General features: G+C 40.8%; 1 protein-coding gene across 3 annotated transcripts in view; it reads right to left on the bottom strand.

Moving 5' to 3' along the window:
• Positions 1-17,330, bottom strand: part of SLC35D1 (solute carrier family 35 member D1) — a 90,774-nt gene that overhangs the window by 35,215 nt on the left and 38,229 nt on the right. For 2 of the 3 annotated variants that reach the window (XR_010730440.1, XM_066268937.1), the window contains exons 9-11: positions 8,813-8,880; positions 7,569-7,647; positions 3,709-3,791 (exon numbers count right to left, since the gene is read on the bottom strand). Coding sequence is in view for 2 of the 3 variants with exons in the window: in XM_066268937.1 (XP_066125034.1) it covers positions 3,709-3,791; positions 7,569-7,647; positions 8,813-8,880 (230 nt within the window). In the remaining variant the exon portion in view is untranslated. Of the gene's footprint in view, positions 1-2,101; positions 2,956-3,708; positions 3,792-7,568; positions 7,648-8,812; positions 8,881-17,330 lie in introns of those variants that run through there. The other variant, XM_066268938.1, reaches the window with a different exon arrangement.

Genomic DNA, 17,330 nt, shown 5'->3' with positions numbered 1-17,330 from the left:
GAGCACTGCTAGTGAGTTAAAAAAGCGAAGTAAAAGCCCCCCAAAACGCCACAAACATAAGTTTGAGTCCCAGATAAGATAATTTGTTCATTATTGAGGATTGAATGAGAGGAGACGTAAAGGAGAAAGGAAGAAACTAATATAGAGGGAGAAAAGAAAGAGAGAAAAAGGAGGGAACCACTAAAAGAAGAAAAAAGAAAAAAAGGAGAGAGAGAGAGTTATGGGTTTTGGAGTGCAACCCTCATAGAGAGAAAGGAAGAAGAAAGAAAAGATAATGGGAGATGTAACACTTATGGGTAGGAGAGGAGAGAGTAAGACCGGCAGAGAATTAAACAACCAAATTGGAAGAGGAAAAAAATAAGACATGAAGATAAGAGAAACAAACGAACAAATATAATAAAATGGGATAGGTTATAAAGTCTGTGGATTATTCTTGATTTTGAGAGGTTACCTTCTTGCTTTTTCTTTCCTCTCCCTCTTCCTGGTTGGTGACTCTGTACCTTGGTTCTGCCCCTGTGGCACGCTCAGATAGAGGTGTGCAGTTGATAAGTCTCTATGGCAGCGGTACTCAACCTGTGGGTCGCAGCCCCGGCGGGGTTGAACGACCAAAACACAGGGGTCGCCTAAAGCCATCAGAAAATACATGTTTTATTTAAAAATGTATTGTATAATAAATATGTATTTTCCAATGGCTTTAGGCAACCCCTGTGTTTTGGTTGTTGGACCCCTGCTGGGGCCGCGACCCACAGGTTGAGAACCGCTGCTCTATGGTGATGTCACATATTGGGCTTCAGTCTCGTTGGCAGTTGAGGCTCATTAGCATTTGTGGGCTCCGACAGTGAGAGAGTCCGTGTTCCCGGAGCCTCTCTCCTAGTCTTTCCTTCCTGAATTAGTAGCCTGATAATCCAGCTATGGGGTTGCTGCTGCCTCTGCCTGGATAGTAAGAGGCTCAAAGAGCTGGCAAATCCCCACTCTATTCCCACTCAGCACAGGGCTCTGGGTAAGGCTCAATCAGTCAGAGTTGCTAGCATAATCAGGCGGGGCTTCCGCCCACACAAAGACCTCTGACTCTGCCCCTCTGTCTGGTAACCCGGGCGGGTGCCCATTCCTGGGGCACTCGGAGGAATCTCTCACTCACTATCTGTGCATGCAGTCCGGGATATGGAGCAGGCCGTCTCTTACTCTGAATGAGACCCCCGCCCACACAGAAAAGTTCCAGCACTGGAATTAGCTCTTGCTCCCTCCCAGTGCATGGCTTTTTCAGGGCACTGGGGTGGCCTGAGATTCTGCTTTCGGCCCACACAAAGGCCCCTAACTCTGCCTCTCTGTCAGGTAATACGGGCGCCCACTCCCGGGGCTCTAGGAGGAATCTCTTGCCCACTCTCCATGAGCGCAGACCAGGATATCAGGCCGGCCATCTCTCACTCGAGTGAGACCCCCTCCCGCACGGAAAAGTTCCAGTGTTGGAATTAGCTCTTGTTCCCTCCCCATGCGCGGCTTTTTCAGGGCACTGGGGTGGTCTGGAGATTCTGCTTTTGACCCACACAAAGGCCTCTGACTCTGCCTCTCTGTGGGGGTAACACGGGCGCCCACTCCCGGGGCTCTAGGAGGAATCTCTCACCCACTATCTGCGCGCGCCGACCAGGAGATCAGGGCGAATGGCTGCCCCACTTGTCTTTCTTTGTATGGGTTTGGCGCGAGCGCTAGCTTATATTGACTGAGTTGCCACAAGCACAGTTTTTCCTCAGCTTGGATCTCCATGCCACAGCCTAGTTTGGCCGTTTGTGTCGCGGCCTGGATCTATTCACCCCCTTTGCCCGCCTTAGTTCCTATACTCTCAGTTCCCAGTGAAAACAGCCCTATTTAGGTTAGTGAGGAAGGCGGAGCATTTCTTACTCCCTATTTCCTTCGGGGTTTGATTATTTAGCCAATTTTTCGCTCGACCATACCTTCGGGTGTATTGCGGAACATCTGGAGGCTTCAAGGATAGGTTTTTCTGTTTCTGGTTGAAGATCTTGTTGAGTTTTTGGGGAGATTTATCGGTATCGCTCCCTAGCCCCATTACTCTGATGTCATCCCATCCACTTACATTTAACCCAGGAATTCCATCCATTCCTTGGTATTTACCCCAGGTAAAATAAAAAATTTTATTTACACACAAACTAATAAGCAAATGTATTAGCAGCTAATAAAAACCAGCTAAAAATTGGAACTTGTCTTTCAGTTGGTGAAGGGATAAACTGTGATTATATTCATAATAGAATACTACTCAACAATTAAAAGGTACAAACCACTGATAAATGCAATAACAAAATCTCAACTGTAGCACAGAAAATGTTAAACAAAAGAAGTCAGACCAAAAGCTATGTGTTATGTATCACTGTATGACATTCTGGACTACAGGGATAGAAAACAGACATTTGTCAGTGCAGAGGTTCACTGCAAAGGGACACGGGGAGTTTGGGGGTGGAGGGTGGTTCATATATTGAATGTCCCTGTTTAAAAAAATAGGGTGGACATTTTAAGGAGGTAACACTTGAGCAAAAATGTGTAGGTATAAAGGAGTTAAGAAATGCAATATCTGGTGGTACAGTGTTGCAGGTAGAGTCAAACCAGGGACGAGACTAGGCAGTAATCTAGGCAAGAGATATTGGTGGCTTAGATGATGGGAGAATGCAGATGGTGAGAAGTAATCCTTTTCTGAATATATTCTGAAAGTAAAGCCAACAAAATATGCTAACATACTAGTCACTGGGTATAAGATTGGAGAGTCAAAGATGACTCCAAGATTTCTAAGTGAAGTGAAAGGCTAGAAAGATGGCATCTATATCAACTGAGATGCAGAGGCTCGGGGTGGAACATACTCTGGAGAAACTACAGGGAGTTGTTTGGACACGTCAGCTGGAGATGTCAAGTGGGCTGTTAGATATACAAGTCTGAGTTCAGGACAGAGGTCTGGCAAAAATACAAATTTGAGAATTTTTAAGAATATAAATAGATTTAAAACCCTAAGATTCAAAATTCTTGAGCTGAAAAAAGATCTTTCATACAAGTCACCCTCATTATTGATGAAGATAAAGTCTAAAGAACTGCAGTGATATGGCCAAAGTCAGATACACATAAGGCATTTCTAACAGAGCTGGTATTCGTCAGCCCTGCATTTTCTGGAGAACACCGCAATGCCATCTACCAGACTAAGTAAAGGTCTATTCTTTGAAGAGCTAAGTAAAAGGAGTTCAACTTCCAGAGAAGATTCCTCAACTATTATGCATAAGATATGGAACCATGGAACCATTTTCTCTCCCCTTCTTTTTTCTTTAGGAAAGACACTCAATTTTACTTTTTTATTCAGAAAACAGAAGCATTAACTTTTATCACAGATGATTTCTTGGGAAAGCAGTATAAAAAAATCATTGAGACAACTTTTATTCTGTAATTGCTTAAAAGTCCACAAAAATACTTTACTTGAATATGGCTGAGACAGAGAATCATCTTAAAACAATCTAATACTTGTTTAACTGAGCATACTACCCCTTTCTTAAAACACACTATCTAAAGATGTTAAATACATAATATATTGTAGGCACTCCATTAAAGATTATATAATAAATGAAAAATTCACCATTAAATAGCCCAACCTTACTGTGACACTATTTAATTATCCAAATCCCATTTGTCAAATGGTTACATTTAAATATTTTTACCTACCTGATATTTAAGCCAATGAAGTTTGTCCATGTGAAAATATAATCTCCACCAAAGACCATTCCAATATAAGTTATTAATATATTCTAAAAACCAAAAAGGGAATACACTGTTATATAGGTTTAAAAGAGCCTTTTAAATATTCATATAAATTCATTTATGCTATGACCCAAATATCTATCCTTAAAATGCAAAAATGAATAAACAAACAATAACAACAATCCACCAATCTTAAAATGCTTTTAGTATGAGAACACTAAGAAGGAAACAATGAATGACATTAGACTCTTCCCAATCTATCTCTCCAGAAGCTAAAGATTCTCAACAATACTGAAAAATACACTGTGCCCGTAAAATCATGTTGCACTTTTGACCGGTCACAGGAAAGCAACAAAAGACGATAGAAATGTGAAATCTGCACCAAATAAAAGGAAAACTTTCCCAGTTTCATACATATTCAATGCAGTTCGATGTGGGCTCACGCACAGATTCTTTAGGGCTCCTTAGGTAGCTATCCCGTATAGCCTCTACAGACTCGTCACTGACTGATGGTCTACCAGAACGGGGTTTCCCCACCAAACTGCCGGTTTCCTTCAACTGCTTATCCCACCGAGTAATGTTATCCCTATGTGGTGGCGCTTCGTTATAAATGCGCCGATATTCATGTTGCACTTTGGTCACGGATTCGAATTTAGCGAGCCACAGAACACACTGAACTTTCCTCTGTACCGTCCACATCTCAACTGGCATGGCCGTGGGCTGCTCCGCTGTATACACGGTGTTATGTCATCATCTGCACATGTGCACATGCTGCCACATCATCCTACAGAAACTGGGAGGGTTTTTCTTTATTTGGTGCAGATTTCACATTTCTATCGTCTTTTGTTGCTTTCCTGTGACCGGTCAAAAGTGCACCATGACTTTATGGACATACTGTACTAACAAGATTATCACATTTTCTCTGCTCTGTGGTCTGGGTTGACATTATAAATGTGAATAAAGGAACACTGCTGTTACTAAGGGTAGAAAACACTAGGGCACATTTAACAATCTCAGAAAAAAATGGTTTTCTTCCCATTGAGATAACTATTGAGTTGTGAGGGGAGAGTAGAGAAGAAAAGCCTGCTTACATGCAAGAATCTTTCCCTCCTTTTTGAAAAGGATAAAGGGAATGATGGGGAGTTCACCAACATGGCAGTTTTTAAAGGAACCTTCCTCAGTGTCTTCAATAAACACATGGTAGCCTGACCACGTACACCTGGAATGCTGAGGTCGCCAGGTCGGAAACCCTGGCCTTTCTGGGTCAAGGTACATTCGAGAAGCAACTACTATGAGTTGATGCTTCCCACTCCTTCCCTACTCCTCTCTCTGGATATCAATAAATAAAATCTTACACACACACACAAAGTGATCTCAAAGTACTATACCTAAAATCACCTCTCCTAATTCCCTTAAACAGCTTCTGTTTATGTGGCTCCCCTTTCATTAAACTCAGACCACAAAAGTGAAATAAAATTTTCCGAAGTTATTATTCAGTTCTTCCCTAACTTCCATTCTTTCACATTTATCAGTCGTGGCCTCCCTTTCTGCCTTTACAACTGCTGTAAATTGTTGATGCCACAAGTATTTTTAGTAACAGGGCTCCCCTAGGTTAGGCCTCTGAAGCAGAAAGTAAAGTGATAGAGTGTTTTAAGAGGCCCAAAAAAAACTTCAAAATTACTTTTATAATGAACTGCAGTTTGAGCATTCAGAGTAATGTCTGTCAGCCTCTTCTCAGTCTAAGGATGGAGAGAGCAAGTTACCTTAGACCAGATATTTTTAATTACTATATTTGGTTGGGGGTGGAGGGGAATGAAATACCATGTAGGGGTAAGTAACTTGGAAAAATGTGTAACAGGACCTCTCTTAGAATGCAGAGACTCAGAGATCCAGGGAGAAGGTAGACTCATTTGCATAAACTACCCAAGAAACTTCAGGAAGGGAAAAAAACAGAACCCAAGCCTCATTGTGCAAAACCAACCAAAAGTCAAAAAAACTGTAAGCATACAATAGAGCAACTGAAAAAAGGTTTCACCAATGTCCCCAAAGTGGAACTAGCCAGGAAGCACAGAAGAGTATGGTAGCTCAAAAGTAATTTTCAAAATTTAGTCACACCTGAGAATCATCTGGATACCTTGTTAAAAATTTCCAGGCTCTACTTTAAACATTCTGGTTCAGTATATCTGAGGTGGGCCCTAGGAATTTCCATTTTTAATTAGTTATTCTAAGCAATTTTCCCACCATAGTTAAATGAAACAAGGGATGCTGACAAAGGTTTATGGCTTTAGGATCCTCAAGCACAAAAGACAGCTAAAAGCCCCTGACAAACAATGACTGAGCTAAAAGGGTATGAACTGAGAGGCTAAGGACAGAAGCTCCATGTCACACGTGAGAATCCGAGAAAGCAAGGGCATTTGTGCCCTCTCGTCCTGCACCAGAGGTACCACAGGGCAGAAAGAAGCAACAGCAACTGTGAACTAATCACACACTCTAACAGCTCATCCCTTTGGATGAGTCCACAGAAGGAAATATCAAAAGAAAAGTCCTGTACTCTATGCTGGGAGCATGACTGCATTTGTACTCTATGCTGATAATGATAACATATGCTAAGAAATTCTAAGCAAGTGGGTTTCATTATTAAAATTAAACATAGCCTTTCCTGTACCATCCTTCTCCTTGGCTTAAAACATGGTGCCAACTGTCCTGATCCTGCTCTTCTTATTCTGAAGGTGCAAGCCCTCCACTTCGCTCTTAAAGCACTTACTTTACAAAACTGAACCAGAACTGAGAGCTAATTTGTGGGGCTAAATCCATGTCAGCCAACTAGACCTTAGGATGTAGATTAACTGTCTCTAGACTTCATGGGAACTCACACAACTGATTGTTATAGCTTAATTTAGAATTCTATTCACACCAAACTCTCCAATTCCATGATCTGAAGTCACAGATCTTCTTAAGTTTTAACCCAAATCTAGTTTCTAAAATAAAGAACACGGACACTACTCCATTGGGGCTACAGAGAGAAACATAGCCCAGCAGTAAAAACTTCATCTCTGCAACCACTTCCCTCGCTTTTTGACAAATGGGGCACCATAAGGAACATCCCAAAGGCAACTGTACTCCCTCCCCAGGTGATCTAAGATCTTCCTCTCTCTTTTAGCTTTTCTAGAAAGAAAGTCTACCTTGCTAATTCATTTGGAATTCAGGCATGCTGTGGCCTCTGGATCTTAAGGCATCAAAATTACAAAATCAGACCAAAATGGCCTCAGGCTTCAAGCCACCAACTTCAGCTCAATATTCGAGTCAACTTGGCTCTCCTGGCTAAAGACAAATGAGGCTCCCTCAAATAAAATGAACTAGGAGGAAATGACATCACTGGAATTGTCAGACCCAGCTTTTAAAAGTGGGCCATTTATGGTTTGGCTCACTCATAGGAAAACTCCCTCTCATATGTGCCTTGACCGGGGGTTACAGCAGACCAAGTGACCCCTTGCTCAAGCCGGTGACCCTGTACTCAAGCTGGTAAACCTTGCTCAAACCAGATGAGCCCACGCTCAACACAGCGACCTCGGTGTTTCGAATCTGTGTCGACCGCATCCCAGTCCAACACTCTATCCACTGTGCCATTGCCTGGTCAGGCTTCATATTCATTTTGAAATATCCCCTAATTTTTGTGAGCAGTATGTATACATACACATATACATACATATGTGAGGAAACATGTATTATGGGGTTTGGTTTAAGGCCATAGCCAGACTTATTTTAGAGGAACAATCTTCAAGTAAAGCAGATACCCAAAAGGTAACAGTTGTTTTTCAACTCACCTTAATACAGCCAACTATTGTAGTTGTAAGAGCAGAATTATACTGAGTGCAGAGTACTGTGGCGTACATCAAGATAAACCTGTAATGAAGCAGGAAGAGATGTCTTATAAATAAGATCCTGTTGTTTATTTTATGATAATCACTAGCCAAGAACAACAGTTAGTGGTGGCCATTCTAGTACATTCTAGTCACTGACTGAACTGTCCCTACTTCACTGCTGCTTAAACTATCCCTTCAGATTTTAAAAAATTTCATTAAAAATAAATGTCAATTTACTGACCAGGTATGTTCTCCAGCTATCTTCACTAAAACCTTGAAGCCATCGTTCATAACCATGAGTATTCTGTTTAGATCATATTCCTACTAATTCACTTAATCCAGATTCACGGACTCTGGCTCAGATGTGCACCTCCCATTACGGCAATACAATTTCTGGACCAGGGTGAAGGCAACAGGGATTCTTCAGGATGGAAGAAAATCAAATAGAAACTATTTAGGTGGGGTGGGGGGATATAATAGGTTCACTAACAACTAAATGGCAGCAGGTGGAACTCCCAGACTTAAAATGAGGCTTCTGAGTTGTGTACAAAATATTCAGTACTAAGATACCATGTCAACTTTATTTTGGAGCTCACTATGTACCCAGCCTGTTCCAGAACCAGTGACAAATATCAACTGAACCAATTAGTTAAGGGAAAATATACATTAGGAAAATATGGAGGTGAAGAGAAGGGGCACATTCGGAGATACCCTCTAGCCTTCCACATAGTCTTTTCAGAGGAAGACAACCTGGTAGCGAGGAGTCAAACAGTCGCAAATTCAAGGATTGCTACAGCCATCGACTAATTGTTCAAACTTAGACAATCTACCTGAGTTCTGAGCCTGCTTTCCAATAGGTAAAGGGACAACAATATCTCCCAAATGGTCAATGTAGAAATAAAATTAATGCATGAAATATAAGGTGAAAAATAATGCTGAAATACAATGGTGCTTATCACATACTATGTTCTAGGGTAAATATTAGTTTTTCTCCAGACTTCCAAGCATGACTTTAGGATCAATTTAGTAGCCCTGAGGGCACATTCCCAAGGGCTGTGAAATCACCTGAATCTGGAGGTGTCATTATCCTAGACCCAGGCTGACACACTCAAGAGACAGAACAGGACACTGAGGGATGATGCAGAAGGACCCCTGAACACATTTCTCTAGGGAAACTATCTGCTCACAAGGCAGCAAAGGCTTACCCCATCACACAGGAGAGGGTGAACTGCAGAAGAAAGAGCATGTCGGCCCAGCCTTCAAAGTCCATTGCCTGTAATAAAGGACAAGGCAGTAGATTTTAGAGTAAAATCAGTTGTACCATTTGTTAATCAAAATCCTGTGCACTTGTGCCCACCACACACACACACACACACACACACACACACACACACACACAATTTCCCTACATCCTTCCAAAGACAGAGAATGATGATCAAGAATTTCATATATATAGAGAGAGAGAGTTGAACCAATAAGCAGTTTCAGAGGTTTTTTTCCTTTCCAAAATGTGAGGGAGATTTTGTAAATCTCTCTGTTGGTACAAAGAAAGTGGTATTTGGTTGAAGGCACAAGCCATGTGAAGCAAATCTCAGCAGTTCTCCTAGATGGCTAGTATTAAAGGCTTTCTCAAACATTAATACATATTTCTTCCTTATAATATGGGAAAGCTCAGGTACACAGCCTTAGTTACACAAATTCCACTGAGTTCTGTCCAGAGAGAATTACTATTTTAAAGTTAATTGTAAAAGCAAGGTTCTTGTTTAGATTTTAAGCCAAAAGCAATGGAAAACAGAGATATGAATGGGTGCAATGATCATCTCATCTTTCATCTAAGAGGGTGGGTTTCTCTCTCGAGTACATAATTTCTCTTGCAACATGAATTTGATAAGCTAATATGAGAAACATTTCATCTTTTACCTCTTTGCCAACCTGTCCAGCATCACCTCTTGCGACTTTGATATATATATCTCACAGCTCCAAGGCTCCAGCAATACCAGGCTCCATGTGGTTACAAAATATAACAGGTAGTTTCACACTCACATGACCTTGCCTGGAATGCCCTTGCCCTTAACACTTATATGGCTTCTGTTCACCCATCCCACCGAAGTCAAGTACCTCCTTTGTGGGACTTTTCCTAATCAAGAATTTCCTTTGTGCCTCAGCAGATACACTTTTCAATAGGGCTCTTATTCTCTGAACTGTGTCTTTACAGCAACTCTACCAACTGTGAGCTGCCTGGAAAGAGGACCCCATCATATTCATCTGATCATATTCCTCACACAGCATTTGGACAGATAGTAGGCATTCAGTTAGTCTATGTCTCTTTCTTTGTTGAGGCATGATATACAAATATAAAATTCACCAATTTTAAATGTAAAGTTAAATGAGTCTTGAAAAACATATATACTCATGTAACCACTATTACAATTTTGATAAAGAAATTTTATCCCCAAACTATAAAACTCTTAGAGGAGAACATAGGAAGAAAAGGTCCATGACACTGGTCTTGATAATAATATTTTGAATATGACAAAAACAGAAATAAAAAAGAAACGCATCAAATTAAACAGCTGCTGCACAGTTAAAGAAATAATCAACAAAATGAGAAGGCAACCTACTGAATGTGAAAAAAATATTTGAAAACCACATATCTAACAAGGGGTTAATATACAAAATCTATAAGTAACTCATACAACTCAAGAACCAAAAAATAACCCAATTAAAAAATGATCAGAGAGCCCTGGCCGGTTGGCTCAGCGGTAGAGCGTCGGCCTGGCGTGCGGGGGACCAGGGTTCGATTCCCGGCCAGGGCACATAGGAGAAGCGTCCATTTGCTTCTCCACTCCCCCCTCCTTCCTCTCTGTCTCTCTCTTCCCCTCCTGCAGCCAAGGCTCCATTGGAGCAAAGATGGCCCGGGCGCTGGGGATGGCTCCTTGGCCTCTGCCCCAGGCGCTAGAGTGGCTCTGGTCGCGGCAGAGCGACGCCCCGGAGGGGCAGAGCATCGCCCCTGGTGGGCGTGCCAGGTGGATCCCGGTCGGGCGCATGCGGGAGTCTGTCTGACTGTCTCTCCCCGTTTCCAGCTTCAGAAAAAAAAAAAGAAGAAAAAAAAATGATCAGAGAAACTAAATAGACATTTTTCCAAAGAAGACATATAAATGGACAACAGATAGAGACGAAAAGGTGTTCCATATCACTAATCATCAGGAAAATGCAAACCAAAATCACAGTAAGATTGTCACCTCATACCTGCTGGCAAGGGTGAAAAAAAGGAATCCCTGTGCATGGTTGGTAGGAATGTAAATTGTACAGCCTTGATGGAAAACAGTACGGAGGTTCCTCAAAAAATTAAAACTACAATGACCATGTGATCTAGCAATTCCACTCTGGGTATTTATCCAAAGGAAATGAAATTAGGATTTTTGAAGAGATACCTACACTCCCATGTTCACTGCAGCATTATTCACAATAGCTAAAATATGGAAACGAAAGTATACATCTACAGATGAATGGATAAAGATGTGTACACACACACACACACACAGAGGAATATTATTTAACCATGATAAAAAGGAAATCCTGCCATTTTGCATTATGCAAAGTGAAATTTAAGTCAGATCTCACTCATATGTGGAATCTGAAAAAGCCAAACTCAGAGAAACACAGAGCAGAATTGCCAGGGACTGGGGTATGGGAATAGATGTTGGTCAAGGAGTATGAACTTCCAGTTGTAAGATATATAGGTTCTGAGGATCGAATGTACAGAGTGGTATTAGAGTTAACAACACTGTATTGTATACCTGAAAACTGCCAAGAGAGCTCTTAAATGTTCACACCACAAAAAGAAATGTTAATTATGAGAAGTGATAAGTGATAGAAGTACTAACTCCTGCTACCATAGTAATCATTTTGCAATATAGAAGTGTATCAAATCAATATGCTGCACACCTTAAATCGACATGTCAATTATATCTCAATGAAGCTGGAAAAAGAAATATTTACCACCCTAGAAAGATCTCTCCTGCCCCTTTACAGTCAATCCCTTCCCCCACTTACAGGTTCTGGCAGCCTCAGATCTGCCTTCTGTTACCAGAGCTTTGCTGTTCAACAATTTCATATAGATGGGACTGTACAGTATGTATCTACTCTTTTATGTGTGGTTTCTTTCATATACCATAATGCTTCAGAGATTCATTCACACTGTTAAGTGTAACAGTAATTCATTTGTTTGTATTCCTGATTAGTATTCCATCTTATGGCTATACCACAGTTTGTTTATCCAGTCAATGGACATTTATTTGGGTTGTTTCCATGACTACTTGTTTTGAATAAAGCTGTAATGAACCTTTGAATACAAGTCTCTGTGGACATGTTTTTATTTCTCTTGGGTAAACATCTAAAAATGGAATGGCTGTTTCTTACAGTAAATATATCTTTTACTTTATAAGGAACTGACAAACTGTTTTCCAGAGTAGATACACCATTCTGTATTCCTACAAGCACTGTATGAGTTCCCATTGTTCTGTATTCTCACCAACATTTGGAACTGCTTGAGCCGAGTTTAGTAAGTAAATAGTATCTTGTCATTTTAATTTGTATTTCCCTAATGACTGATGGGGTTGAACATCTTTTAATACCCCTATTTGCCAACATTACTGATTCTCTACAGTGTCTGTTCAAATCTTTTCCAAATTTTATTCAAGTTATTTGCCTTTTTAAAAATTCATTTTAGAGAGGTGAGAGAAAGAGGAAAAGAGAAAGAGAAAGAGAGAGAGATAGAAGGGGGGAGGAGCAGGAAGCATCAACTTCCATTTGTGCCTTGACCAGGGAAGCCAGGGTTTCAAACCAATGACCTCAGTGTTCCAGGTCAAGGCTTCATCTACTGCGCCACCAGATATCAGGCTTATTTGCCTTCTTTTTATTGAGTTGTAAGAAGTTTTTAAAAATATATTCTGGATATAAGTCCTTAAACATATATGATTATACAAATATTTTCTCACAGTTTGTAGCCTGCTTTTTCATTTTCTTCATAGTATCCTTTAGAAAAAAAATTAACTTTGATTATAGTTTAACATCAATTTTGTCTTTCATAATTCCTGCTTTTTATCACTTTTTTTAACTAAATCTGAGTTTAATCCAGTCACATAGATTTTCTCCTACATATTCTTCTAGTTTTATTATTTTAGCTCTATATTTAAGTCTATGATCCTTTTTGTAGTAATTGGCTAAGGCTGTTGTAACAAAGTACCACAAACGGAGGGACTTGAACAACAGAAATGTATTTTCTTACAATTTTATATGTTAGGCCCTGGCCAGTTGGCTCAGTGGCAGAGTGCCAGCCTGGCGTGTGGAAGTCCTGGGTTCGATTCCTGACCAGGGCACACAGGAGAAGTGCCCATCTACTTCTCCACCCTTCTCCCTCTCCTCTCTCTGTCTCTCTCTTCCCCTCCCGCAGCCAAGGCTCCATTGGAGCAAAGTTGGTCCCAGGCACTGAGGATGGCTCCATGGCCTCTACCTCAGGCACTAGAATGGCTCCAGTTGCAATGGAGCAACGCCCCAGATGGCCAAAGAATCGCCCCCTGGTGGGTATGCTGGCTGGATCCTGGTCAGCCACATGTGGGAGTCTGTCTGCCTTCCCACTTCTCACTTCAGAAAAATACAAAAAACAAAAAACTAGCAATCTACATGTTAGATGCCTTGGGTTGGTTTCTTCTGAAAGCAGCAAGAGAATCTGCCCCATCTCTCACCCCTAGTGTCAGTGATTTGCTGGTCATCTTTGATGTTCCTTAGCTTGGAGAGGCATCACTCTGACGTCTGCCTTCAATGTTCACATGGCATTCTCCCTATGTGACTGTTTGGATCCAAATTTGCCTTTTTTATAAGGACACGAGTGACACTGAATTAGGAATCCATCCTACTCCAGTATGATTTCATCTTAACTATTTAAATCTGCAATGATCCTATTTCCAAATAAGATCACATTGTGAGGTACTGGAGATAAGACTACAGGATATGAAGTGGGGGGAGAAAGGTCACATTGCAACTCACAATACTTTCAAGTTAATTTTGTGTATTTCTTGAGGTAAGGGTCAAGGTTAATTTTTCTGGTATATAGATGTCAAGCTGGTCCAGCAACATTTTTGAAAAGATTATCTTTTCTTTATAGATTTATTTTGGTACATGGCACAAAAACAATTGATCAAATAGAAATATTCTATTTCCTGATTCTTTATTCTGTTTCATCAATCTATATCTACCCATAATCCAATACCGCACTGTCTTGATTACTATAGCTTTACAAGAAATCTTGAAATAAGTAGAATAAATCCACCAACATTTTTTCTTTTTCAAACTTGATCTGACTATTCTAAGTCCTTTGAAATTCCACATAAATTTTAAAATGGGCTTATCAATATCTACAAAAACTTCTATGGGATTGGGGCTGTATTGAATCTATAGATCAGTCTGAGGAGAATTGGCAAATTAACAATATAACATCTTTCGATTCATAAACATTCATAACTATAAAAGTTAATGTGTTTTATCTATCTTGGAAAGTTTCTATTGCTATTTCTATAATTCATTGATAAATTTCTTCTGTTGTGCCTAATCTGCTGCTTAATACCTTTTGTTTTATTTTTCAATTTAGATCATTATATTTTTCACCACTAAATGTTCCATTTGGGTCTTTTTTAAAAATCTTTCTTTTCTCATTCTTTGTCCCTCAACAATCCTTCATTACCTGTTGTTCAATGTCTGAAAAACATTTTTCAAATGTTTGGTTTTTTAGTAGGTTAAGGTAGCAAGGTAAATCCTGTCCCTGTTATTAGCTAAAACATAAGAGCACGTTTCATTATTTATTTAAATTATAGATCTATCTCAAATGATGCTTCCACTGGGAAGCTCAGCACAAAACCTAAATTTTACATTAATGTCTTTCCTGCCAAACTGTCCAGAACACTGTGAGCTTCTTTTATCACCGCATGATTATACATGTGTTTGTATTTGACAATCTGTATATACATGACTTTCCAGATGCCATAAATGCCTTGATGTTTTATCTCTGTATCACAGTGCTTAACAAAGCACTCAGCAAATGGTAAGGATTCAGTAACTATTTTGGATGAATGAAGACTAAATGAAAGAATTCATATATACAGTCTCATACTAGGCTCTTTCTTACCTGTAAACGCAACCATTAAAGCACAATAAAGCACAGCCTAGGACTCGGGAAATCAGCCTCTATCAACAAGTCTATCAATTTCAAAAATTGATAGCAACTGAAAAATTGAAAGCAAGACTATTAATTCCTTGAAAACATTTCTGCATAGCTCCAAGCATCTGTAAGTATTAGGCACAAATACTACGGTAGTTCATGTATATTTGAGAAAATGAGCTGTGACTCAGCATCATTTTTTACAGGCAGATGAACTGAATTTTGCTTTTTAATATACCTTCATACCTACTTGTACATGCTACTAAATAAATTTCAAGCTTCATTTAAATCTATACAATTTTAAGTTTTCTTATAATGGTAAAATGTCATTTTACTGGCATAGAACTCATTATATTTTCCACTAAGTTTAATATTTTTTTTCTTAGAAAAGGAATAACCTAGCAACCATCAAGTAGGCATTGGAAGTATCTTGGGAGGATTATAAGCATCTTGCAGGAAAAGTTACTGTACCTAAAAAAGCAGCACACAGGATTCAGGAACCCAGTAGCTTGTGGGTACTGCTTCATCACAGCTCACTCAGCTTGTGAGGGGGGTTAAACTGGGGGCACATAAAGGCTTCTTCCAGTTCTAACATGAGTGTTAGATCAGCTTGGTAAGCAGAGACCATATTACACACAAGGTGAATCACATAAGGGAAATCTCAGTCCTAATAACTTTCCACAACTCTAAATTATCCTCCCCTTCCTGGATAAGCTACTCTTTTACCCCAAAGTCAGTAAAGAATAAGTTGGTGTGCTGGACCATGATGACTCCGAATCTTAGTTTCTATACAGAGAAAAGAAGAATAAGGCCTATCTTGCAGAGTTATCAGAATTAAAAACAATATGGATTTGATGCCTTACATGAAGGCAGTCCAGTTTAATAAATGATGCCAGTTATCATATATAACATTACTTTTATTTTATTTCTATCAGTGACCTAGGAGTGGAAAGTGATCGGTTACTTAGCAAAGACCTCAAATAAATCTCTTCATACCTCTGAGCTCTTCTCCTTTAGCTCTAAGTATCTCCTTTAATCTAAATGTTCAATTTGATATCTACTAAGTACTAACCATGTGCCAGGCCCCACGGTAGGCCCTGGAGCACTAGGCTGAGGATGATTTAGTCAGGTTTGCTGATAATAAAGGAACAAACTGTGGCAATAAAAACATAATGCCTTGTATTTGTGGAGAGCTTTATAGTTTACAAAGTGCTTCTGCATACATCATGTCATCTAATTCCCATGACAACCCTGTCAGGTAAAAAGGCCAAGTCTTATCATACCCAGAAGACAAGTGATTCTTTTTTTTTTTTTCTTTTTTGTATTTCTCTGAAGTTGGAAACAGGGAGGCAGTCAGACAGACTCCCGCATGCGCCCGACCGGGATCCACCCGGCACGCCCACCAGGGGGTGATGCTCTTCTCATCTTGGGGCGTCGCTCTGCCGCAATCAGAGCCATTTTAGTGCCTGAGGCAGGGGCCACAGAGCCATCCTCAGTGCCCGGGCAAACGCTGCTCCAATAGAGAGACAGAGAGGAAGGAGAGGGGGAGGGGTGGAGAAGCAGATGGGCGCTTCTCCTGTGTGCCCTGGCTGGGAATCGAACCGGGACTCCTGCACGCCAGGCTGACGCTCCACCACTGAGCCAACCGGCCAGGGCCGACAAGTGATTCTTTTAGGTAGTACAGCTAATACACGGTGGACCTGGTCTGTATGCTCCAAGCCCACGGTTCTCTACACTGAGCATTACATTTTATTCAGAAACATGCCCCGAATATGCACTGCACAGTCCTCTTTGGGAACATAATAACTACATCTACAGAATATTAAAATAAATCTCATGGACATGATTCCATTTATGTAAAATACAAAAATAGAAAAATAATTCTCATGGGATTTTTTTCTTCCCTAAAAACTCAGCCAGTCTGGGCCCTGGCCAGTTGGCTCAGTGGTAGAGCGTCGGCCGGGTGTGCAGAAGTCCCGGGTTCGATTCCCGGCCAGGGCACACAGGAGAAGCGCCCACCTGCTTCTCCATCCCTCCCCTTCTTCTTCCTCTCTGTCTCTCTCTTCCCCTCCTGCAGCGAGGCTCCATTAGAGCAAAGATGGCCCGGGTGCTGGGGATGGCTCCTTGACCTCTGCCCCAGGCGCTAGAGTGGCTCTAGTCGCAACAGAGCGATGCCCCGGAGGGGCAGAGCATCGCCCCCTGGTGGGCATGCCAGGTGGATCCCGGTCGGGCGCATGTGGGAGTCTGTCTGACTGTCTCTCCCCGTTTCTAGCTTCAGAGAAATACAAAAAACAAAAAACAAAAAAAACCCCAAAACTCAGCCAGTCTGGAGAAAGCCAATCTATGGCACAAGCAGCCCACTGCATCCTCTGCTTTGCCACAGGAAAGGCTCTCTGGCCACAATGGAGCAAGCAACAGCCATTTGAAAGTGCAGCTGTAGAATAAATATGATGCTAACAGTACAATGGAGTCTACTCTCCCTATGTAGAAATATCATTTAAAAAAAA

The sequence above is a fragment of the Saccopteryx bilineata genome, chromosome 3 (assembly GCF_036850765.1).
Source record: "Saccopteryx bilineata isolate mSacBil1 chromosome 3, mSacBil1_pri_phased_curated, whole genome shotgun sequence".
Taxonomy (NCBI): Eukaryota; Metazoa; Chordata; class Mammalia; order Chiroptera; family Emballonuridae; genus Saccopteryx; species Saccopteryx bilineata.
The sequence above is the reverse complement of the archived record's forward strand: the minus strand, read 5'-3'. Positions and strand labels throughout refer to the sequence as shown.